The 24,534-nt window shown below is 44.8% G+C and overlaps 1 protein-coding gene across 2 annotated transcripts in view; it reads left to right on the top strand.

The window, feature by feature from the left end:
• Positions 1-20,063, top strand: part of PEX12 (peroxisomal biogenesis factor 12) — a 68,347-nt gene extending 48,284 nt beyond the window's left edge. For both annotated transcript variants that reach the window (XM_078679613.1, XM_078679614.1), the window contains one exon: positions 18,434-20,063. In XM_078679613.1, coding sequence (XP_078535739.1) covers positions 18,434-18,833 — 400 coding nt within the window. In that variant the 3' untranslated portion in view covers positions 18,834-20,063. The remainder of the gene's footprint in view (positions 1-18,433) is intronic.
• Positions 20,064-24,534: the final 4,471 nt, after the last annotated feature.

Genomic DNA, 24,534 nt, shown 5'->3' with positions numbered 1-24,534 from the left:
TAGTCACCAGCCACCTCAACTATGGCAAAGCGTTCTACTCTGGTTTCTCCACCCATCTCCCCAGAAGACTCCAGAGAATAAAGAACACACCTGCCAGACCCATCCCGGACCTCCCCAAGTGCCAATTCAAGATGCTCACATATGCCTACAAAGCCTTCCACAGACAAGGACCTTCCTACATCAACGACCAGCTGTACTTCCATCTTCCCTCAAAACGCCTGCTCTCTACTTCACTCACCCTGGCACATGTCCCCTGCATCCATCGCACCCGCAACGGTGGGGCCGCGCATTTTCCTACATCACCGCCAAAGCCTGGAATTACTTCCCCCCGCACCTCCGAATGGCTCCTTCCCTGGCACTCTTCAGAAAGCAACTCAAGACCTGGCTTTTCGATTCATATGCAGCAACCTCAGTGCTCAGATACCCCTATGAGTGATAGTGTTGCAATTATAGATTGAATTGTTGCCCCCCACAACCCTCCAAAGCTCTCTATATTGCTGTCATCTTGTGAGATACTCTGCCACCCATTTTGGTTTGTCCACACAATACATGTGAGAAGTTAGCCTGGCATATGATATCCACTAGTTCTAGTGGGCACCTTGCACCAGTCTAATCGACCCTTATTGATGGTGGTTGTAAAGTCAACCTTATAGAAAGCTATCCTAGTGGTAGCATGAACCAGCAGTCATCAGGCTAAGACTTCAATAGGCGAGTTAAGCAAGTTGTTTTACCAATTATAATCCCTTGAGTACCAAATGAAAGGACACCACACAAGGTATATATCAAATATATATGTATTTAATCTAAACACAACCCCTCTGCACTCTTTGAGTTCAGAGGTAAAAATACAATACAAGTCACACAATTAATATATGATAAGTTGCACAGTATACATTATGCCCTAGGGGCCTCACAAACCATATACTAAGGAAGTGGTACAAGAACCACGAGAGAATTAGAAAGCAGGCCTGGGGCAAGTGGAATCGCTGGGGCTACTCTAATCGACCAAAGGTTAGGAAGTAGGAGGCCCACGGTAGACGCGTGCAGTGTCTAAACACAGGCGCGGGTTACCATTGACTTTCTATGGTGATCGTAAAAGTTACAAATATACAATTTAAGGACACTTCCGGATGGACTAGGATGGAACCCTTTTAAACTAGGACACTTTGAGAGTCAAGAGCCACGGGAGCACCGAACTATTCGTGTTACCTCACCCAGGGAAGCAGGGTGAATAGGTGTCTTTTCGTGTCGGGTTTCGTCGTTGTTTTCTATGGAGAGCTGCAAAGAAGTGCAGCAGGCTACCAGAGGAAAAGTGTCCGGGTGGATCGAAGAGCTGAAGAACCTGAAAGCAGAAGGGACAGAGTCTGGGTCACTAGCCAGTGACCCGGAAGGAACCAGGCGATGTCTGGTTATTTCAGGTGAAGTAGTCTAACTTGTCTCTTCAGCCACGAGGTCCAGGAGGCATCGACAGTGACCAGGCGCTGGATTCGAGCTGTCTCACGATGGATCTAGTTGACTGCGGTGTCGGTAACCGGATTGGACCCAACAAGCCTTGGCAACCGCAACCCACTCAGGATGTCGAGATTGGCTCTGCTGCAGACCAGCAAGGTATGTGGCGCTTCGCCTTTGCAGAGAAGCTGGAGCAAGCCTTCAGCAACCAGGAAAGCGAGTTACTTTCAAAATGGAGTCTTCAGGGGGCTCACTAGCCAACGGACCAGGAACCGGGAAGACGCGTCGAGCTCAAATGCAAAAGTGGGGCCCACGGAACACTAGCGGAGTTTGGGGGCCTGGGCTGGGGCTTCTAGCACCCCTAAGTACAACTTCGAGATACCTCGTTGAAGGAGTGCAGCTTGCAAAATGCAGGGTGTCCAAGAGTTTGGGTCCCACGTCTCTCGTGTCCGCCACTGGTCTCTGTTTTGCTGTGGGAGCCTCGAAAATGCAGACCGGCAAAGTTGCTGTTGGTGCCTGTTTGAACAGGGTGGTCACTCCTTGACCACAAGGGAGATATCTTCCGTCTTCCTGTCAGAATGGAACGTCGAAGGTCCAAGATATGTCTTTCAAAGCTTCGTCCAGGGTAATTTAAAGTCCTAGGGACACAGCTCTTATACTTATACTAAGGATGGGAGCTGGACTACCTGGCTAGGTCCCTCCTATGGGTGGACCTGCGCAGGGGATGGTTACACCCCTTTCTCTTTGTCCAGTTTCGCGCCAGAGCTGGGCTGAGTGCCCCAGCACCTGGTTTGAACCGGGCTATGCATGGAGCACATTGTGTGCCCCAGGCAGTGTCTGGAAAAGCATCAGCTGATGCAACCCTCCCTGCCCCAATACACAAAACCCTGTCTGGAGAGGTGCTGGCACCTCTCTGGACAGGAAACCTATTGTCCAGGCCTCCCCTGCCGGAGTTTCGTCCAGCAAGAAAAGGTCAGACTCGTGTCTGTGGCAGCAGCATCCATTTTGTGATGCTGAGGCTCTGTTTAACTTTAACCGGGTAAAGCAGTAACTACATGTCTTCTCCCTCTAGAAGGGTGGAATGCTACCCCCGCCGCCAGGACTGGCGTGGGGGTAGTATTCCAAAATGTTTGACACCTTACACAACATGTTTTTATAAAGCCAAACCAAAGTTAGCATTAACCGCGAGGATTATAATGCACTTAATGGCTATATCATAGAACAGCTATAAGGAGATGGTTCCGAAAGCTGCAGAGGGGCTCAGCTCATGCTAGGGCACCCTCTCACATAAAACCAAGCACTCTGCCTCCAGGATGGTCGAGGCCTGCCATAGGAGTGACTTATAGGTGTATATGTGTCTATATGTAAAAGTAGATATAGGTATACTATATCTAAGTAAGGGGTGATTACATCACCTTACTCAGGTTGTGTGAACAGACCTGTGGTGTCAGTTTGGACGGCAAACCAGGGGTGGCACACTACATGCTGCAGCCCCTGGTAGGCCTAAGGTGAACCTATGCCCTGGGTACCTATGGTACACTATACAGAGGCTCACAATGGTGACCCAGTAACCTATCTGGTATGTACCTAAAGTACATGGTATAAATTTAGAGAGAGAACAGCTGGGCTGTGGGTCTGATTAGCAGGCCCGCAGCCACAGTAAAGTCGAAAAACCAGAGAATCACAGCAAAAAGTGGGGGTGACCATAGGAAGCAGACCCTACTCTCCTACAATACAAAACAGCAAAATCTGACTCCTCAATTTTGAAGTGTAGCTCGAGAGAAATGATGTTTAAACATGTTTTCAGTTAGCATGGCATTTTTCAAAAAGGGTACACTGTACTTAACTCTTCTCAAATTTCCTAGTAACATTTTTGCACACTAATCCAGTGGGGTGGGAAACGTTCCAGTGGTCCCAATACAAATGTGCCCCTCATCCATGGTTTCATAGTAAAAACAGCTATAATTTGGTCTATGTGCCTCTCACACCCCTGACCCTGGTATCACTGCATCTGCTGTACTATTGTACTATTGATACACCCCCCGCTTATTGCCCTTCAAACGAAATATCCTAACCTAGACATTGGTTAATTCCTTGCCTCACAACACTGTCCTTTTACATAATGAATGTTATTTCACGTGTGATTTTTTTCGATTTCCTGTGCAGTCAAATGCACCCCATGTCTTTGGATTTCGCAGCTCAATCTTTCAGCACTGGTGAATAAGGAAAGCTGCTAAACTAGCAGGTAATAACTCCTTTCTAGGAGCATTTCCTTTGAGCGCTTCTGTCATGATCATGTGTACAAAATCCACCAACCTGGTCCACAAGAAATGTTAATATACCCACCCTCATTTAGGGGGCTGCAGAAATTAATAAAAAGTGCAGCATCGGAGCTACTACGCTTTTTGCTGCATCAACATATTTTTAACAAATTTGTGCATACAACATGTGGAAACGTTCCATTTGAAAGTGGTGCGAAAAAATCTGCAGAAGCATATACTTCAGCAAAGAATTGACGGTAAACATTTGAAAACTCCACAATTGCAATTGGGACACCATTAATTTCCGTGCCTGATATCAATACAGCTCTTGTTTTGTTTAGAAATGTAGTACACCAGGCTGTACTGAGCTTTTTTAGAGCATTTTGTAGCGCTAGAATAGTGGAAACTTTACCACACTTTTCAAACAGATCATTTGCCTAATTTGGATATTATCCCAAAATTAACAAACGTGGGCTGGGCCCGAATGGGAAATATTTGCCATAAGTTGCCACCATCTACTAATATTTTCATCAATTACAGCTTTCTATATTTTTAGGTCCGGCATTAGCAGAGATCTTTTGATTTCCCCAAAATAATATGTACATTATACTTACATGTTATGTTATGTTATTGTTATTTATTTTGCGCACAGATGCTCCAGCTAAGGAGCGTCCTGGCGCAGGGAATGGTGGACATAACACAACGCTAAAAAGAACGGAAGAGAAGAGATAATGAAATTTAATACAGATGAGTTTTCAGGGCCCTACGAAATACTAATAAGTCCTCTAGCAGGCGGATTTCTAAAGGGAGAGCATTCCAGAGGATCGCATCTCTCACACTTAAGGGTCTTTCCGATAGTTCTCTTCATTCCAGTAGTCTATTCTTGTGTCATTCACATTTTGCTTTCACCCACTACAGCATGCAGCCTGAAACAATGGGTCAGCCGGCTTCCTTCAATGGCTTACTCCACTTTGAATGACTGTATTTTGCTCATTCACAAGGAGCACATCCACACACTGGGTAGTTCCCTTCAGTGCCAGTGTTTATGTATTTACTTTATCATTATTTATGATTGTATTGTTACTTCAGTGTTGGCTTTGTGTTTAGAGCCTGATGTGATAGCTGGAATCTTTCTACCAGCTTATGTTTTTGGTGTGAGCACAGCGCACATTCCAACTTTCAGTTCCTGTTGCCTGTTCATGCTCTTCTAAATTATTTTTGGAGTAGCCTTTGTTTATCTCACTGCTGCTATTTCACAGTATACCAGATTTCGTACATTTGAAGCTTCCTTTTCTAAACGTGTCCTCTTTTTAGTATACACACAATGAAGTGCATTTATAACTGCAGTGCTATGCTGGTGTGCATTGTAAATGTAATTGAGGACTATAGTTACACTTGTAAACCAATTTAGACTGTTTATCCTGCTTGTCTGGCCTTCTAGTTTGCTTTCAGTGATCTTGTTTGTCATGCTCTTATAAACATTTAACTATTATATTTCTAATTGAAGCTGTGCCGTGTATCGCAGTTCCCTAACCCATCAGTCTGTGTATCTATCAATCTACTTAACCGTCAGCCCACCTGCGTGTCTCTCTATATACCTGTCTATCTATCCATCTGTCCAGCTATTTCTGTTTATCTATGCAACTCTGTTGCTTTGCAACTCTATCTCTGCAGCTCTCTCGTTGCAAATCCATGCAACTCTATTTCACTTTCAAATCTATCTATGCAACTATGTCTCTTTTTGCAAATCTATTCATCTTTGCAAAGCTACTTATCTATTTTTATATTTATTACTAGCAGCCCGTCCCGACCTTGTCCGGGTGCAACAGGCTTCCCCGACCCCCGCCCGCCCCGACATTGTGCAGCAGCCCGGGCCCCCACCCGGCCCCCGCCTGCCCCGACCCCCGCCTGCCCCGACCCCCGCCTGCCCCGACATGGGTCCCCTTACCTGAGCCGCCGCACCTCCCGCCTGTCCGCCGCTGGCCTGTCCGCTGTGTCCGCTGCTCGCACCGCCGCTGGCCTGTCCGCTGCTCCTCACGTCACCGCTCCTCCCCCGCGCCATGTCCACCTCTCCCTTACCTCAGCCGCCGCTCCTCCAGCCTGTCCGCTGCTCGCACCGCCGCTGGCCTGTCCGCTGCTCCTCACATCACCACTCCTCCCCCGCGCCATGTCCGCCGCTCCTCGTCGCGCTCCTGGACGCCGCTCCTCCCCGCGCTCCTGACGTGAGCACGCACGTCGCGGCCGGCGCTACTTCGGAGGGACTACTTTTTTTTTTTACAGTAAATTTTTTAAATAACTTTTTTTTTAATTTATATAGCCTATGACCATCTACACACCCTGACGATTCCAACGGTGTATCGGGTGTGTGGATTGGCGCTGTGGTTCCCGAGTTTACCCGCCTCAAAGGCGGAAAGTTCTTCCTTTATTATAGTAGTATAGATTGCAAATATATATATCTCTTTGCAACTCTATCTAAACCAATCTATACATCCCTCTATCTGTGCAACCTTCTCTGTATGCAAGCCTAACTATCGAAATACACAACTCTAACTAGATATGCAACTCTTATCTATATATGCAACTTTAGCTATTTAGATAAGCAACACTAGCTACAGATATCTAGATATGCAACACTGTCTTTCCATGCCTCTCCAGCTGTCTTTACTTGCCTATTCAATAGCAATGAAGATTTGCATAACATGACAAAAAAGCATTAGCAAAGGCAAGACGTTGGCAGACAATGCCAGACCTACTGGCTTTTTTAGATCGGCTGTTAGTCAAGACCTTTTGATGTTATGTCTAAAATATAGTTATTCATAGGGATTTTCAGCATGACTTCATTTATTAGTCTGTTATGTCATTCACAATTTTCTTCCACCCACTCCAGCACTCGTCTTGGAGTAATGGGTCAGCATACTTCAGCCATTGGCTGACTTCACTGTGAGTTCTGACAAGCTGCCTTTTCTCAAGGAGCACATCCACGCACAGAGTAGTTCCCCCTCAGTGCCAAGGGCTAAATACTGTGGTAACGAGTACTTTTTTTATCATCAAATATTTTTCTTGTTAGTCAATTTTATTTTTATTTTTTAGATCGATTAAGGCGGCAACCTCCAACAATAATATTTTAGCAAAAACAGTAGCAGAACAAAATAATAATTGCCAAAATGCTGGCAGGCAAAGCCAGACCTATTAGCTTCTGTCAATGCTTATTAAAGTGACAAGTTGGTACTTTCTTTTACCCTACTTGGAAGTGGTAAAATAAGCGTTTCCTTGCAACAAACAAATTAGAGAATTGATGTGATGCAAACAGCATGTTTTTGAACTTTTTAGTAGGGATAGTCGAAACTAAAACGTATTGCATTCTTATAGCACACTTACCAAAGGCATTGTTCCTTATAGAATTTACTAGCAGGACCTCAACTTACAAATGATAAAACATTAAGTAAGGGATCTTGTTCATGAAGATTATAGCATATGTATTGTGTGCGTAAAATGTGAAAAAGTATTGAACTAACTACTTCAGAGATAGGTTAGTTTGAGACTTTCATCAAGCCCGATGATGACCAGGTCTAGTCCCCCTTGGGGAACCTCAGACCTTTCCTCACCTCCGCATTGTCCCTATGCCTGATTAACTTCAAGGCAGTCCATGCGGAGGGTTTCTAGAACCTCTCATCCAACATAGAGTTACTCTTTTCTATCAAGATCCGTCTTGACATCAAGAGTTTCAGCTTCTATGGAAGGGTCCGCTTAGCACCTTCAACATCGAAAACATCATTGAAAACACCAGAGCACGAAAGCCAATTATACATGTTGCGAATCCTTTGGAGGTTCCATAACCCTCTGCTGTCCATCCGAGTGCCAGGTCAGTCTTACACTTCAGAGCGACCAACAGTGTCAAAAATGCCACTACCTCCTGCTTTATGGGCCTAGTCTTCCAGTTACTGTGCCAACTCTTCCTCCTGTAAATTCTTCCTCCTGCACCTTCGGCTCCATAGAATATTTTCAGGATGATTCGAGAGAGCACTGGACAAATGATGGCAGACGAGAGTACGAATCTTTACAGAAAGGAAGGGAAGAAAGATTAGAAGGTGACCGTTACAGATCATCAAGCAGAAGAATCTGAAGATTGCGTGGAACACAATGGCGCGTTAATGGTGATTGGACCATGCGGGGCCAAGACAGAATATACTATAATACTGGTCAAAAAAATAATAATCATTAGTAGACCAGTTTAAAATGAAAGTTTGTGTGTGGTGCGTAGTGCAACTGGAAGTGTTGGATGCACTGCTAAGGGAATGTTTTGTTATGATACTTGATCTGCATTTGAGTAGGGCACAGTCTGCTATTATTGTGGCCTTCTTTATCTGTTGATTGTCTGGGATGCCGCGGACTATTCCAGTATTCCCATCACAGAATATGGTCTGAAATTTCCTCTTAGGCTATAGTCCTGTTATGCGACTTGGTTGGTGTGAGTTTGATCTGCCGATTGATTTGGAAAGAATTATCTAAGGTTTTGTTGGATAGTTGGGAGCAGAACTGAAGTGACTAAAACAAATGTACCCCGTCTGCCAACTCAATCACTGCCGCAAGTACTCGTGGCAAGCAGTTTGTCAAGGGAAAAAAGAGTGAAGCCCCTTTGTCAGGATGAAGGATCATTCAGGACGAAGGATCATTCAGGACGGAGGGACGAAAAAGAAAAAAGGTTGCTGATCTCTAGTAATAGAGCAACTCTCAGTCCAGAGCATAGTTCTGCTCGTGCCCCATCCTTGTGCCCTCTGCCAGCTGCTTAAGTATACTTAATAGAAGAGCGGGGTAACCCAATAAACCCTTGCGAGCTTGGGCAGATAATCTATCAAAAACAAATTGCCAGAAAGGGATTTGTTTCACACTTTACTAAGCAGCATTAGGGATCTCTAATGAAAAAAGTTTTTAGATCCGAACTATAAACATCAGTTGCTGTATTGTATTAAAAGGTCCAGTTATTTGAAACAGTGCACAGGGTCACAATGTGAGGCTACCACACTAGCCAAACAATAAAGAGAAGCAACACAAAAAGATTATGTATCAAAAATTGTTATTATTGAGAAACAATTGTAAGGGTTATTCATCAGTTATTAGAATCAAACATAAAAAAATCTGATGTACAAGGAAAACATTCATTAATCCAACAGTACGTAAGAATACGTCCCAGCTGTTATATATGGTACAGTGACTACTGTTACATTCGCAATAAGGCACTGAACGTGAGATGTCTACAATGGCAGGAGTGGACGTGAAGGTCGACGTTTCGGTCTTATCAAAATTAGTCACAAGACCATCATCAGGACAAATAGTTGGGTATGAGCCGATGACCCTTGTAAAGCAAAGAGGGAAAGCCTGCTATAGCCCACAGTCACATTTGGGGAGGGGGGGGAAATCCTTAGTTTGATTTCATTGGTAGCAGGTTATCACTGATCAATTGCAATGAGTTTTCAGGATCAGGATACTTCGTTTCTAGATCCCCCTTCTATTCATGGAGAATCTCTAGAATATTCGTGTGCCTGTTCGCAGCGGTTGAACAAGACGTGCTTATGCCGGTCAAATCACGGGATTGCTTTCCCGTGATTTTTAAAAACAGCATAAAGAAGCAGTTGTAAAGTGTGCAAAAGAAAGCGAGTGGTTCAGCAGCACTTTTTAGTTGTTAGGCCCGCTATCTTTAGATATATATAGATAGAGATATAATATAACATGGAGCAGCAGGAGGGCGGGTGATGGGGAATCCCAAAAACAAGCACACAAAGACTGAAGCAGGTGGTCTGGCAGTATCTTGTAGATGCCATGCCCACATAAAATGAAAAATGTAAAAAACAAAACAAAAAAATAAATACATGTAGCATAGTGTAGGAAGCCACAGCGAGGTGAAGAGCAAAAACTGAGTGCAGGGGTGTAGCAATGAAGGATGGGTGTTCATTGGTTATGAAGGAAGTAGGTTTATTAGCTTAGTTGTAGGTTACAGATAAAGCCCCACAAAGAGCAGCATCCTGCTGCTGATCCCTTCTCACACTGACTGTCCCCTCATCAAAGCACAAACCCTCTCGACATTCCAACCGTACAATGACCTCAGTCACTGGCTGAGCAGCAGGGAATATCGAGTCCCTGTGCAATGGCATGCCTCACCATATCCATGAGAACACAGAGAAACTGAAATGCTTCTATGCAAGACAAACACAGGAGCGTGGAGGAAAGACTGAATCAAAGCGACAACAACTTCATCCAGTCGTGAGCAAGGGAGTGACCCAAAGACCGCTCGAGGGTTATATTATATATTCAAAAATATCAGTCTGTAGTAGATACCTTAAAATGGAGGCCTTGGAAATGTATCATCCAGTTGCATGTCCTCCTAATTCCTAAAGAACTCAGGAATGCTTAAAAACATTTTTATGTAGGGAATACACCATGTCTGAGGCGGAGCCTGAGTTTACTGGCTCGTAAATGACCACCACGGCGGCCTTTTCTGAGATTTAAAAAAAAACAGTTGTTTGCAGAAAACCATGAGATTTTTTCAGCTTGACACATATGAAGCTGTTCATTAAGTATCTTGTGACATGAGTGCTGCTGAGGAGGAAGTATGTCTGCCCAGCGCATTGGTGCCTGGATTTAGTAGCAAGTAGTTCCATAGTCTGAATTGAGATGCTGCGTGGCTAGGACACTGGGCTTGGAAATGATCGTACCAGCCAATAACTTCGAGCCAGACACAGTAGCACAAAGCAACTCCTGCTGCTTTCCAAAATCCCAGACTCCTGCGGTAGGGAAGAACACCTATGGGTAAGCCGTTTTACGACTATACAAGGGATGCCCCATAACATTCTGCCACCTGTCTGGGCAAGAGATGGGGTGGTGTTAAGCACCACGTGCACGAAAGAGTGCAAGTAAGTACACTCTGCCTCCCAGTAGCAGTGAAGCAACAGGCAAGTACCTTTCTAGTTCATAGTAAAATTGGAACAGGTATGAAGATATATGGGCACCCCTAGTCCAGTGAACTCTTCTATGCCTGTGAGTAAAAGGCATAGCGGTACTTTGGTAAGCATGTTCCCTGTTCCAAGGACAGCAATGGATGAACTGTAAACAGCAAAGCTCTCGCAACCACAAAACAGTGTGAAACATAAAAAACAAAAGTGACAATAAAGTAGCAGAAAGCAGCAGATCTCTATGTTCGTGTTCTTTTTCAAAAGGATGTTTTATTGGATCCACAATCAGCCGACACGTGTTTCATCGTGTTAAAGTGGAGTCAACACGACTCTTCAGGGCTGATGAAATAAAATGAACATGTGTATAGTACATTTCACTGTAACACATCTGGTACACTTATCAGTGATAGAGACGTGCACGTAAGTGGAAGTGACGGATTGTTATGTGCCTAGTGGCCGTTTAGTGATTTGCGAACCATGCACATCCACACTCGCATCCTGGTGACGGTGGTAAAGTGCGTGGGTAACGGCAAAATCATTATTATCTGTTTCAACGAATCTTTTTCTGTTAATATAAAATGCCCAAATAACATGGTTTGTTGTCTCATGCTCACGAAGAACCCGCGATTGCGAAGGATCAGGGTGTAAAAGTGTCAATTACTCCATTCTACTAAGCACACAGGTGAGTATATCGTGCTCAATAATAAAAACAAACACAAAGTGGGTCTATGTACCAAAAAACAAAAAGTTCATGCAACTCTGTAAAACCCCCACTACTACCAATTGTAGCCTACCTGGTATAAAGACCCAGGCATCTATGGATTGATGCAAAAATGAATACGAGTTGATAGAAATATCTATATATTACAAAAAAGAGTAAAAAAACAACGGGAGAAAGTTAGGAGTAGGCAAGTGGTGTTGATCGCAGGGTGCAGTAAAGCATTGTTAACTGTAGCTTACCCTGTAAAGATATTGACGGGTCTGTCAATATATTTAATGAGCAGAGAACCCTGGTTCCGGGTTTAAAGCTGTGTTTCACACAGCTGTATTGATATATTACAACAATGTTGCTCGTTTGCTCCAAAATGAGACTGCACGATAAAAGGAAAGCAAAATGAGGCTATATTAAAAAAAAAGCTGAAAGGAAAGCGAATAATAATAAAGTATCCGATAACTGCATATGCAGTCCGATCCATTAGTAGACCGTAGTGTACATACCTAAACACGTGTGGGTGTTTAACCGTACCGGGAGGGGATCCGAATGTTTAAAGTTTTAAGGCTGGTTCTTGGTTAAGAGTCTCCGTAGGTAAGTGAACTAAGTACAGAAAAACGAAAGAACGGAGGCGGTAGTGAGTATACCTCCAGAGAATAGATTATGTATCGGAAAAAACGCAAGTACACAGGGTGTTGTGTTCTTACTTGAAAATCGGTATCCCTCCTCTGTGTTTTCCCGGTCGCCGTGTTCCAAAGACGGACACGTGACCGGAAACCGGACAGACTAATATAGTTTAGGTCGATCATTAGCTAGAACGTGCTGATATGATTACCACGTTAAAACGTGACCGCCATTTTGGGTGTGAAAATGTTTGCTGTGGGTCGCCTAACTAGCGAACAAAATCGAAAAGTACAAATTAAACGAAAACACCATTTTACATGAGGGCATAGTAGGATGGAGGTGAGTTCCTCTCTGTTAACAAATTAGGCGCTCTTACCGAACATCTCCTTTGGAATTAAAGGATGAGATCAAATGTAAACGCATAGATCCGTGAGAATCTATTAATATCATCTCATGTATTCTTATTGAGTTTATTTGTATAAGGAACAGAAAGAGTAATAAAACAATTAAAATAACGAAATGAGTCAAGTCGTCTATTCGAAAATGTGAAACTTCACAACCAGTTCAGATCGCGAAAAAAGATTAAGCCTCATGGTAGATCTAATCCCTGATGGCAAACTATCCATATCTAAATTAGAGTCATGAATCAAGTGGTCAAGTGAAAAATTGTTTGAGTTGATTCCCAAATATGCGTAAACGCTGTTGCGTTGGATTGGAGAACCCCGACTTAAGCACCCATAAGTGAAATGTGAATTCGCACGGTGACTGGTGACATGACAATCTTCATGTGTACATTGATATCATTCTTAATATGAATTTATAAGATTACATGTTATAATGGTAGATCATAAGCCACAGTTTTGCACTTGCTATTAAATACATCATAATTGAGTGAAAATTATCATTGTGGTAATCCAGCACATTAAAATCATATGGTAAATAAAAATCAAAAAAGGTCTGTGTTGGAGTCATGACTCCCAAAATGAACTAATTGTATGACCATATCTCCAATGAAGTCGTTCATGCAGTTCTCATTTCAGTCTAAACGATTCCATGTCTATTTGCAAAATGTGTTATCATATTACGGACAAGTGATTCATGTGCAACATTTTATAGAGACAATGGGGCATTAGTTTCCTAAAAAGAATTGAAGCTCTGGGTCATAGTTCAGCCCGTGTTCCACGCACTGCAAACGCATGATCCACGTGGCCTCCCTACGTCTCAAAGTAAGTTCTCTGTTGCCCCCCCTGATGTTTGGGGGGATTACGTCAATACCAAAGAAACGTACCTTCACTTCATCCTCAAGTGGTTGACATGCTGCAATATGCAGCGCAACCGGGTATTTAGGATCTCTTTTTTGAATAGCCCGCATATGTTCAGCTAATCTCTCTTTAAGGGGTCTAATTGTACTGCCTACGTATATCTTGCCACACTGGCATTCAATAATGTAAACAACGTATCTAGTTAGGCATGTGATGTTGTGTCTGATTGTATATCTGACACCATCATGACCTTTGAATGTTTTAGTGCCATGTTTACCCCAAACACACAAGGAGCAGAAACCACATTTAAAGAAACCTAAGCTATGTGTAGTAAGCCAATCTGAGGCTGAAGTATTATGTGGGACCGTAGGACTAAGTTTGTTTTTCAGTGTACATCCCTTTTTATATGTGATGGCTGGTCTCTCTGGTAGCCACTCTCTTAGGGTTGTGTCTTCAGTTAACAGTTTCCAATGTCTGTTAAAACTCTTGGAGATTGTGTGGTGTAATGCATTAAACTCAGTAATGAGTCTAATTTTTTGGGTAGAGGATTCACTTTCGGTACGTTTCTTTAGACAATCTGGTCTTGAGGCGCGACGAACCCTTTTCTCTGCTGATTTCAGAGTTTGGAGGGGATAACCTCTATTTAGAAATCTGTTTTTCATGTTGGTTAGACAGTTGTCGAATTCTCTAGGCTCACTACAGTTCCGTTTGGCTCTCAGGTATTCACCATAAGGTATAGCCTGTATTTGGTGTATAGGGTGAGAGCTGCAAGCATGGAGAACAGAGTTACAGGAAGTGGGTTTCCTGTAAAGTTTACTGTGGAGTTCATTGTCTTTTATGTAAAATTCCAAGTCTAGGAATTCCATCTTTTCTTTGCTAAATTGCATGGTAAATTGTATACCCCATGTATTGTTGTTGAGATGTTTGAAGAAAGTAGTCAAAGAGTCTATTGTGCCAGACCAAAGAAGGAAGCAATCGTCAATGTAACGTCCCCAAAATAAAATGGAGTCGATATAGGCTGAACCTTTAGGGCCCCAGATGAGATCGGATTCGAGGGCCCCCATAAACAAATTCGCAAAGGAAGGGGAACATTTCGAACCCATAGCTACCCCCTTCGTCTGTCGAAACCATTTACGGTCAAAGATAAAGTAATTATTGTCAAGAATAATTTCCATCATACGTAGTAACATCTTCGTGTGAGCCCACAGCGAAGCTGGTCGGTTGGAAAGTGTTTTCTCCATTGCTTGCATCCCTAGTTCAAGATTAATGCTGGTGTACAATGCCACCACATCCATTGTAACTATTATGGTTTCAGGTTGCCAATCAATATCTGACATCATTCCTAAGATATGTTTAGAATCTTGGATGTAGGATGGTAAGTTTTTTACTAAAGGGCCTATAAAAAGGTCCACATATTCCGCTAGTCTCTCTGTAGGACCCCCAATACCCGAGACAATGGGTCTGCCAGGCGGGAATGGTAGGTTTTTGTGTATTTTGGGAAGAGTATACAACCAAGGAAAAGTAGGTCTAAAAACCTTCAGATATAGGTATTCGTCATCGTCCAGAAGGCCAGATTGTTTCCATTCAAGCAACAATTTGTTGATTAGGATGGTTAGAGGACCCATAGGGTTTTGAGAAAGTGGTTCATAACAGGAAGTGTCACTCAGTTGTGTAAAAACCTCATTGTTGTAATCCACGAGATTCATCACAACCACATTGCCCCCCTTATCAGCCTCCCTAATGATAATGTTCGAGTTATCACTAAGAATAGAGAGTGCAAGACGTTCACCTTTTGTCAGGTTTTCCTTATATTTAAATTTGTCCTTTAAGTTCTTCATGTTTAATTTATTTATGTCGTCCAGGACATGCCTGTGAAAATTATCTATCGCATTACCCCCAGATAGAGTTGGGGTCCACCTAGATTTGTTTTTCAGGCCACTGGCCTGACCATAATCTGTTTCAATATCTAGTTCCTCTAGAAGCCTCTCCATGTCATAAGGGCATTCTTCTCTATCCGTTAAAGAAAGAAGCAGATGGGTTGCTTGAACATCTTTAATAGTCAAAACGTCTTTGTCACAGACAGTAGGAGAGGGTCTAGATTCACTAGTAACATTAGATTTACAAGCAAAATATTTCTTCAACTTTAAATTTCGTATAAACTTGAAAATGTCAATTTTACTCTGACAGATATCACCAGTGGTGTAAGGGTTAAAGTTCAGACCTTTGCCAAGTAAGGAAACCATGTCAGTGGTTAGAGGAAAAGAAGAAAGGTTGATTACTTGAACCGTATCATCTGAGTTGGTCAATTCCTTTGTGTGCCTGACCTGAGTTTTCTTCGATACTCCTCGTTTGAGGCTGCGCCTACCCCTGTGGGTTTTGGGTCTGTGGCGCCCCTGGTTAGTGTTGTTCTGTTGCCCTTTCTGATGCGTTCCATTTCTAAAAAAAATGGCATATTAATAAGATCAGTATTCTCTGTTCTTTCATTCTCAGATTCTACGAGTCCAGCAGAGTTGAGTGAGGAGGTACTCGAAGTTACTGAGCTAGCTGTAGTAGATCTACCCGTCTGGGAGCCTTGTCTAGATTTAGGAATCAATGAATCGTATTTTTGTTCATAAGTATATACCCTCCCATTTCTGTAGTCAGCCTCATCCCTTCTGATTTGTCGGGCCTTCCTGGTCTTGATATCTGCCTGATGTTTAAGGAGAATTTCATCCAAAATGGTATAGTTTTTGACAGTGGATTCAGGTTTGTTTAGATCTTTGATCTCTTGTTCTAGGGTGGATATTTCTAATAAAAGTTTAGCAGACTTTCGTTCTGCACTCTCTATTAGTATGTCCATTAAGGTCATAGAGTTCTGGTTAAGAGACTCCTCCCACTTGACCATTAAGTCAATGTCAAGATTGTCATATGTGGGAAAGGTCTGGGAATGTAAACCTCTAGGAATTTGTTTGATTCTTCTGTAATATTTCAGGGTGGTTCCATCCCACCACCGAGAATTTTCTTGTTTTTTTAGCCTTTCAAGTTTGAAAAACTTTTCCCTGAGTCCCTCCACAGGTGCAGGACCTGTAGTGGCAGAGGCCTGGTGTGTAGGCATTCCTTTAGCTAGATTGTCGAAGAGGTCTGCTGCTACCTTATCCCTGTCCATAATGGGGAAAAATAAAGTGAACTGGTCAAGTAAAAGTAACGTGGAGGCAACCAATCTGAATAAACAACAGAAAAGCAACTGATAGGGTTTGAAGGAGTTTCAGATGATGGCGCTCTACCTAGAGTATACGTTACACTCTGTTTAGGTATGTACACTACGGTCTACTAATGGATCGGACTGCATATGCAGTTATCGGATACTTTATTATTATTCGCTTTCCTTTCAGCTTTTTTTTTAATATAGCCTCATTTTGCTTTCCTTTTATCGTGCAGTCTCATTTTGGAGCAAACGAGCAACATTGTTGTAATATATCAATACAGCTGTGTGAAACACAGCTTTAAACCCGGAACCAGGGTTCTCTGCTCATTAAATATATTGACAGACCCGTCAATATCTTTACAGGGTAAGCTACAGTTAACAATGCTTTACTGCACCCTGCGATCAACACCACTTGCCTACTCCTAACTTTCTCCCGTTGTTTTTTTACTCTTTTTTGTAATATATAGATATTTCTATCAACTCGTATTCATTTTTGCATCAACCCATAGATGCCTGGGTCTTTATACCAGGTAGGCTACAATTGGTACTAGTGGGGGTTTTACAGAGTTGCATGAACTTTTTGTTTTTTGGTACATAGACCCACTTTGTGTTTGTTTTTATTATTGAGCACGATATACTCACCTGTGTGCTTAGTAGAATGGAGTAATTGACACTTTTACACCCTGATCCTTCGCAATCGCGGGTTCTTCGTGAGCATGAGACAACAAACCATGTTATTTGGGCATTTTATATTAACAGAAAAAGATTCGTTGAAACAGATAATAATGATTTTGCAGTTACCCACGCACTTTACCACCGTCACCAGGATGCGAGTGTGGATGTGCATGGTTCGCAAATCACTAAACGGCCACTAGGCACATAACAATCCGTCACTTCCACTTACGTGCACGTCTCTATCACTGATAAGTGTACCAGATGTGTTACAGTGAAATGTACTATACACATGTTCATTTTATTTCATCAGCCCTGAAGAGTCGTGTTGACTCCACTTTAACACGATGAAACACGTGTCGGCTGATTGTGGATCCAATAAAACATCCTTTTGAAAAAGAACACGAACATAGAGATCTGCTGCTTTCTGCTACTTTATTGTCACTTTTGTTTTTTATGTTTCACACTGTTTTGTGGTTGCGAGAGCTTTGCTGTTTACAGTTTATGGTAATCCTTTCGATTGTCTTGGAACGGTTTTAGGGTCATTCCGTTCGCCCTTAACGCACCACGCATTAGAACTCATCTCCCCACAGAGTGTAACGTATACTCTAGGTAGAGCGCCATCATCTGAAACTCCTTCAAACCCTATCAGTTGCTTTTCAGCAATGGATGAACACTGGGCCCTAGAACGTTGCTGCACAGAACATCTAAAAATACACTTAGTAGAAAGGCGAATGCATTCTATATTGCTCTTACTTGCATCATGTGTGTTTTTTCTCTTCCCCTCTTCATCCCGTTCCTTTCCCCAGCTAAATGCCTATAAGGATGAACTGCTGGGCCTACACTAACAGTATGCAATGCTACCATATGGCCATATCTCACATCACTGCAGAATTCCGTAGGGGCTGGTGACTGTTTGACCCAACCATGGATTGACTACTTGCTTCGGTGGTTGTGGGAGGGGAGGATCAAGAAACCAAAGGCAGAGAGTGCACGGGAAGGACCATGGAGCTTCTGGTGGTTATTGGGTGTAACCAGTGTCTTGAGAAAAAGTGTTGCATGTTTTTGGTAAACATGAGTATTTACTTTTAAGGATAATTTCTTGAGGGGTAAACTCAGTAGTAGAAGTCAATGGTAAAGCTCCCTCCCCGTTTGTTAGTACCTCACTGAAACTGTCAAAGTATGTTGTCGTTCTTTACACTTCTATAAAAATAACTATACTCTCTTGTCAAATGTAAATGAGCTGCACCTATGTGACAGGCTGGTGTTTTCTTAGCAGACTGACTTTTTTACTATTTGTGCTTCTCTCCTGTCCTTCACAGCCTCCGTCAGAGGGCCACCTCGGCCTTGAAGAGGGCGGCAGGGGGCGCAGCCGTGTCCCTCTCTACGGGCCTCTCGGTGGGCGTGTTCTTCCTGCAGTTCCTGGACTGGTGGTACTCTTCCGAAAACCAGGAGACCCTGAAGTCGCTGACAGCCCTCCCAACACCGCCTGCACCAGCCCACTTCACGCAGGACACCTATTCGCCCCTGCTGCCCAAGTTGAAGACGGTCTGCCCGCTGTGCCGTAAAATCCGCGTCAACGACACCGCCCTCGCTACCTCGGGCTACGTCTTCTGCTACCGCTGCGCCTACTTTTATGTCAAGCACCACCAGCGCTGCCCGGTGACGGGGTATCCCACCGAGCTGCAGCACCTGGTCAAGCTCTACTCACCCGAAAGCTGAAAACTCAGTGTGGGGTTCAGTGGTGTAGCTAGGTGGTCGAATATAAGAGCAGGGTGGGGTTGGGGAGGAGGTGGCTGGCGATTCCTGGGCCGCAGGTGAGAACGGAGAGGGGGGGAAGCCGCCTTCCCCAAAACTCATGTCACCTGGGGCGGACCGCGCCCCTCCCCGTGCTACGCCACTGTGTGGGGTCGCGTTTGTTGTCTTTTTATAGTAGAACCACCTCCATTTCCTTTTTAACCATATTCCGTCCAGACTGGGCAGTGCCAACTTTTCTGTAGAGCTAACTAAAATGATCTGCCAAGTTTACCGCCTTTGGTGTTTGCGCTCTCCATCCATACTATATCATTTGTAACGCTTGCAATTGACTAAAATGCTGAATTAGGCGTGAGCCTCTAGAGGTGATGCTCAGCCGGCACTCATGCAGGTGAAGCATGGGGTAGCCGACGCGCAAGGATTGGAGGATGTAGGAAGATCAATCCTGGAAGCCTTAACCTCTTGTTTGTCTGGACGATGATAACCATGTTCAGTAGAGGTTTTATTATAACAGTACTACCTTAGAACAGGATACATTTAGTTTCCATTGGTAATAGTTGGTTTCCTTCCTGCAAAAATGCCTTGGAGGAATCTAGCTAGTCTCAACTTTTGTGCTTGATGAAGCCCTCTGTGGGTATCGTCATCTCAATAATATTTTTTTTATTTCCAGCCATAAGTGCCTTCTCTTAATATTGACTAGTAACCATATTTGAACAGAATATTTAAGATTAATGGATCTGATCAGAGGATAACGTGAACTGGGTCTTGCTACAGGAGTGAGAATATCGTGCAGAACCTAATGACATTTGATTACATTCGTGACCAGAAAGGGAAAAGAAAATAATGTTCATGGAAAGGATAATAATGTGTTCCAGGAGGTGTGTATGTTCTAAAAACACTTATGACCTAACAAGGCCGTTAGTTATAACTCGGTTTAGGAACCCTTTCCAGTGGTATCCGTTTGGATGTGTTGCTGTGGTGCTCTTAGTAGAACTCCAGATATAAGGGAGCCAAGCTACATGCACTAAAGTATTGAACTGACATGCTTTACAGGTATCCCCCCTACTAGCCCTAGTTATCCGAGTCATTGGAAGAAGCCTGGGTGTGGGGTTCTTTTTATGAACTTCAGTATAGCCATGCATTTTCAATCACTGGCTGTGGCACGGTCTAGTGCACTAAATCTCATTTTCAAAAACAGACTTGTGTGAGCGTGGTCTTTGTGTCTCTTTCAGTGTTTCTAAACGCATATAAACCTATGTTTATTCTGTTTGCCCCCTGGCCAGTTCCCTCCCCTGTTCTGGATTGCTTGTGTATTTAGGGCAATGTGGAAAGGAACGTGAGTGATCTGGGAGGTGGCAACTAATGTTTAATGCTATATGTTTAGCAAGCCTTGGTTTCAGAGAGCAGTACATGGCGAGGTGAAGGCTGCCACACAGAAGCAAGTTCCTGGGGTTCTCTTCCTGAGTTCTGCAAAATGAGTAAAGCACAAGAGGAATATTTGGTTGCACACTCAACGATAACCAACAGATAAAGAATGTGAACATTTAAAGAAAAGCAGAAAAGGTATTTGATGGAGACCTATGAAGGCGTAAAGTTAATAAACTGTACAAGCAATAACAATTTTCTGCTAAGGAATACTCCTACAACTAAATGTCATGAAACAGGCGTAGATGGTTAGGCCTAGAAGTGAGACTAGCCAATCACTGACAGCTAGAATGACTATTTTTATTTTGCTTATAGAGGGGATATTAGTTGCCAAGACAGGGAAATCGATTTTTCTATTTTCTCTCTTGATTAGTTGGACGAATTTTAACCGTTTTCCACTGCCTTTCTCCCCGTAAATCCTAATGTGCCACCAATGCAAGTGAATTAACCTAATTAAAGTAGTCATGTATGTGTCACACAGGATGTGGGTGCCTAAGATGATCCTTGAGGCAGCCCATTGCTAATGCTGCAGATATCCAACCAAAATGCTCTTGTCGCCTGATGGAATCGGGTTGTTTATTTATTTATACAGTTTTTAATATGGCGCATACTAGGCCCTATGATGTCAGAGCGCTTTACGTATAACTGCAAAGAGAGTAAAGGAATCAACAAACCAGAAGAAAACGCTAGAGATACTATAGCAATATGAGTTACAGGTTACACTGTATAGCTATAGGCTCAATATGTTACAAATGATGGTTTAGGTGAGAGTATTGTGGGAGAACATAAGCCTATGAACAAGAGTTCTTAGAAGGTTGCTGGGGAGTAGGTGGCAATAGTCTATGCAGATATCTAAATGAAATTGATCACAAAATTCAAACTAAGCAGTGTAGGACTCCAGCATAAGCCCTTAAACAAGAGGTTATTGATTGTATTGGGGGCAGTGGACATCAATAGTCTATGAAAGTGGAGAAATAAATATGTAACAAGGGTGATTAGTGTAGGGCGGAGAATGCCTTATCAGACATGGTCTGTAGGAAGTGATCACAGTTGAACATGGGGCCGGAGGAAAGGACAGCAGGATAACTGGGAGTAAAGGCCACTGCGTCACACATGCTCCGTGCACCTGATTTTCAATCAATCAGGGGTTGGTGAAGTGCGCTACTCACCAGTGAGGGTCTTAAGGCACTGAGGGGAGGGAAGGGCAGCTCCAGGTCATTCGAAGAGGCAGGTCTTGAGATCTCGTCTGAATGAGTGCCGGTTAGGAGAAAGCTCTTCCTCCTGATCTAGCTCGGCGGATGCGGGGGACCTCTACCAGGGCGAGGTCAGCTGAACGGAGGTTCCTTGTGGGTGGGTGGAAACTTATTCTGTCGTTGAGGTAGCTGGGTCCGATGTTGTTGAGAGCTTTGTAGGCGTGTGCGAGTAGTTTGTAGGTGACCCTCTTCTCGACAGGGAGCCAGTGGAGTTCTCGCAGGTGAGGGGTCATGTGATCATGGCAAGGTGTCCCTAAGATTAGCTTGGCGGCTGCGTTCCGGATCGTTTGGAGTTTGCGTAGTAGAGATTTGTTGATTCCTGCGCAGAGGGCATTTCCGTAGTCCAGCCTGCTTGTGATGAGAGGGGGGGTGACTGTCTTTCTGCAATCGGGGGGAATCCATTTGAAAGTCTTCCGTAGAGTCTGTAGGCAGTTAAAACAAGTGGATGAGATGGTGTTGATTTGGCGGTTCATGGAGAGGGAGGAGTCTAGGATTATGCCGAGGTTACGTGCGTGCTCCGTGAGGGTTGGAGGGGGGCGAGGGCAGGTGGCCAGCATGAGTTGTTCCATGCGGTGGGGTGGGGTCCGAAGATGAGAACCTCGGTCTTCTCGGAGTTGAGCTTAAGACAGCTGTCCTTCATCCAGGTTGCGACGTTCTTCATTCCCTCTTGAAAGCTGAGTCTGGTATCTTCTGGGTTTCTGGTAAGGGATAGGATCAGTTTGGTGTCGTTGGCGTAGAATACGATGTTCAGTCCGTGTCGTCTGACTATGTTGGCGAGGGGGGGGGGCCATGTAGATGTTGAACAGGGTGGGGCTCAGGGAAGAGCCTTGGAGCCGCAGATGATGTCTGTGTTCGGAGAGAAAAGGAGGGAGCCTAACTCTGAGTCCTGTTAGAGAGGAAAGAGCGGATCCTGTTGAGGGCGGTTTCCTGGATCCCGGCGTTGTGGAGTCTGGTGGTCAGTATGCCGTGCGATACAGTGTCAAAAGCTGCGGAGAGGTCCAGGAGAATGAGGGCCGCGGTGTGGCCCTGGTCGAGCAGCATGCGTATGTCGTCGGTGGCGGCGATTAGTGCTGTCTCTGTGCTGTGGTTGCTGCGGAAGCCGGATTTGGGAAGTATCTAGAATGCAGTTGTCTTCGACGAAGGTGGTCAGTTGGGTGTTGACGAGTCTCTCTGCTACTTTGGCCGTGAAGTGAAGGAGGGAGATGGGCCGGTAGTTCTTTAGGTCAGTCGGGTCCGCCGATGGCTTTTTGAGGAGGGGCTTGACTTCTGCGCGTTTCCAATCCGGGGGGGTAGGTGCCCGTGGACAGGGAGGAGTTGAGGGTGGGGGCTAGCTCTGGAGCGTTGGCCAAGGAGGCTCTGTGGAAGATATGGGGGTAGGGGGGGGCAAGGGTCCGTGGGGGCTCCTGAGTGAGTTTTCTTCATGGTGGTGGTAATGAGATCGATGGAGGCGGGGGACCAGGTGGTGATGGTAGGCGTAGTGGAGATGGTGGTGGTGAGAGTGGACGCATTTGTTGGTTCGTTGAAGTTGACGTAGAGGTTCATGATCTTATGGTGGAAGAAAGTGCTTAGCTTGTTGCAGAGATCTTAGGAGGGGGTGATGTCTGAGGCTTCGCAGGTGGGTTTGTTGAGATGAGTGATGATCTTGAAGAGTTCGCTGCTGTTCGTTGCGTTGGCGTTTATCTTTTCGCTGATGAAAGTTCTTTTGGTGTCTCTTATCAACTGGTGGTAATTCCTCATGGCGCTTCTATAGTTTGCGTGGGCTGCCGGGGTCCTTTGGTTCCACCACGATTTCTCGAGGCATCTACAGGTGCGTCTGGACTCGAGGAGTTCCGTCGTGAACCAGGCAGCTTTCGGAGGGCGTATGGTGGTAGCTTGTCTCAGGGGAGCTAGTTTATCTGCGCAGCTCGTGATACACCTGTGGAGTTCCGCTGCGGCCGCTTCAGTGTCGGTGAAGGAGGCGGGGGGGTCCAAAAGGAGGGTGGAGTTGAGGAGTTCCGCGGAGATCTTGCTCCAGCTTCGTCGAGGAGGGAGCGGAGCTATTCTAGGTGCGGGGCCGGACGAGAAAGTGAAATGGATACAGTGGTGATCGGTCCAGGCAAGCTGGGAGGTATGGGTGACCCGGATGTTAGATCCTGCGGTGAAAATGGGGTCAAGAGTGTGACCCGCCGTGTGAGTGGGGGATTTTAACAGTTGCTTGAGTCCCAGGTTGGTGAGGTTCTCCAGTAGAGCGTTTGAGTCTGGGTCCTGGTGGTTGTCGAGGTGGAAGTTTAGTAGGATGTAGTCCGTGCAGGTGATGGCGTGGGATGCGACAAGTTCAGTGATGGCGGTAGTGGGTTGGGTGTGAGGTCCTGGTGGTCTGTAGATGAGCGAGCCTTGGAGTGTGGTCCTGGGTTTGGTGTGAATCTGGAAATGACGGTGTTCTATGTTGGGAAGAGTGGTGTTGGGAGTGGAGAGTTTGAGGGCAGTTCTGTGCGCGATGGCGATGCCTCCTCCTGGGCGGTTCGGGCGGTCCAGTCTCTTGAATTTGTAGTCTTCAGGTATAGCTGTGGCGATGTCCAGTCCGGAGCTTGCGTTTGTCCATGTTTCGGTGAAAAAAGCGACATCGGGAGTGAGAGTGTCCAGTAGGTCCCAGATCTCAGTGGCGTGTCGGTGGAGGGACAGGACGTTGAGGAGGATGCAGTAGATGGTATCGGGGGCTGAGGCGGCTTCAGGGGTAGTGCGTGTGGCTGTGTCCGCCTTGGTCAAGGAGAAAGTGCTACGGCAGTGTGTGCATCAGAAAGCTCCTTGAGTGTTATGAGGAGGAGCTTGTACGCAGAGCTGGAGGTAGCTGGGTTTGAGAGCGAGGAGAGTGGTGCTGGTGTAGCGGTAGGGGCCTGGAGGGTCAGGGGTCGTGGCGCTGGGTGCGGTCCAGGCGCAGACGGGCTTAGCGGCGCGACCGCACAGCGGTTGCTGTTATCAAGGGGAGGTGGGCGGGATCAAGGAAGAAGCGG

The sequence above is a fragment of the Lissotriton helveticus genome, chromosome 3_1 (assembly GCF_964261635.1).
Source record: "Lissotriton helveticus chromosome 3_1, aLisHel1.1, whole genome shotgun sequence".
Classification (NCBI taxonomy): domain Eukaryota; kingdom Metazoa; phylum Chordata; class Amphibia; order Caudata; family Salamandridae; genus Lissotriton; species Lissotriton helveticus.
Note: the sequence above shows the minus strand (reverse complement) of the source record. Positions and strands in the feature narration are given on the sequence as shown.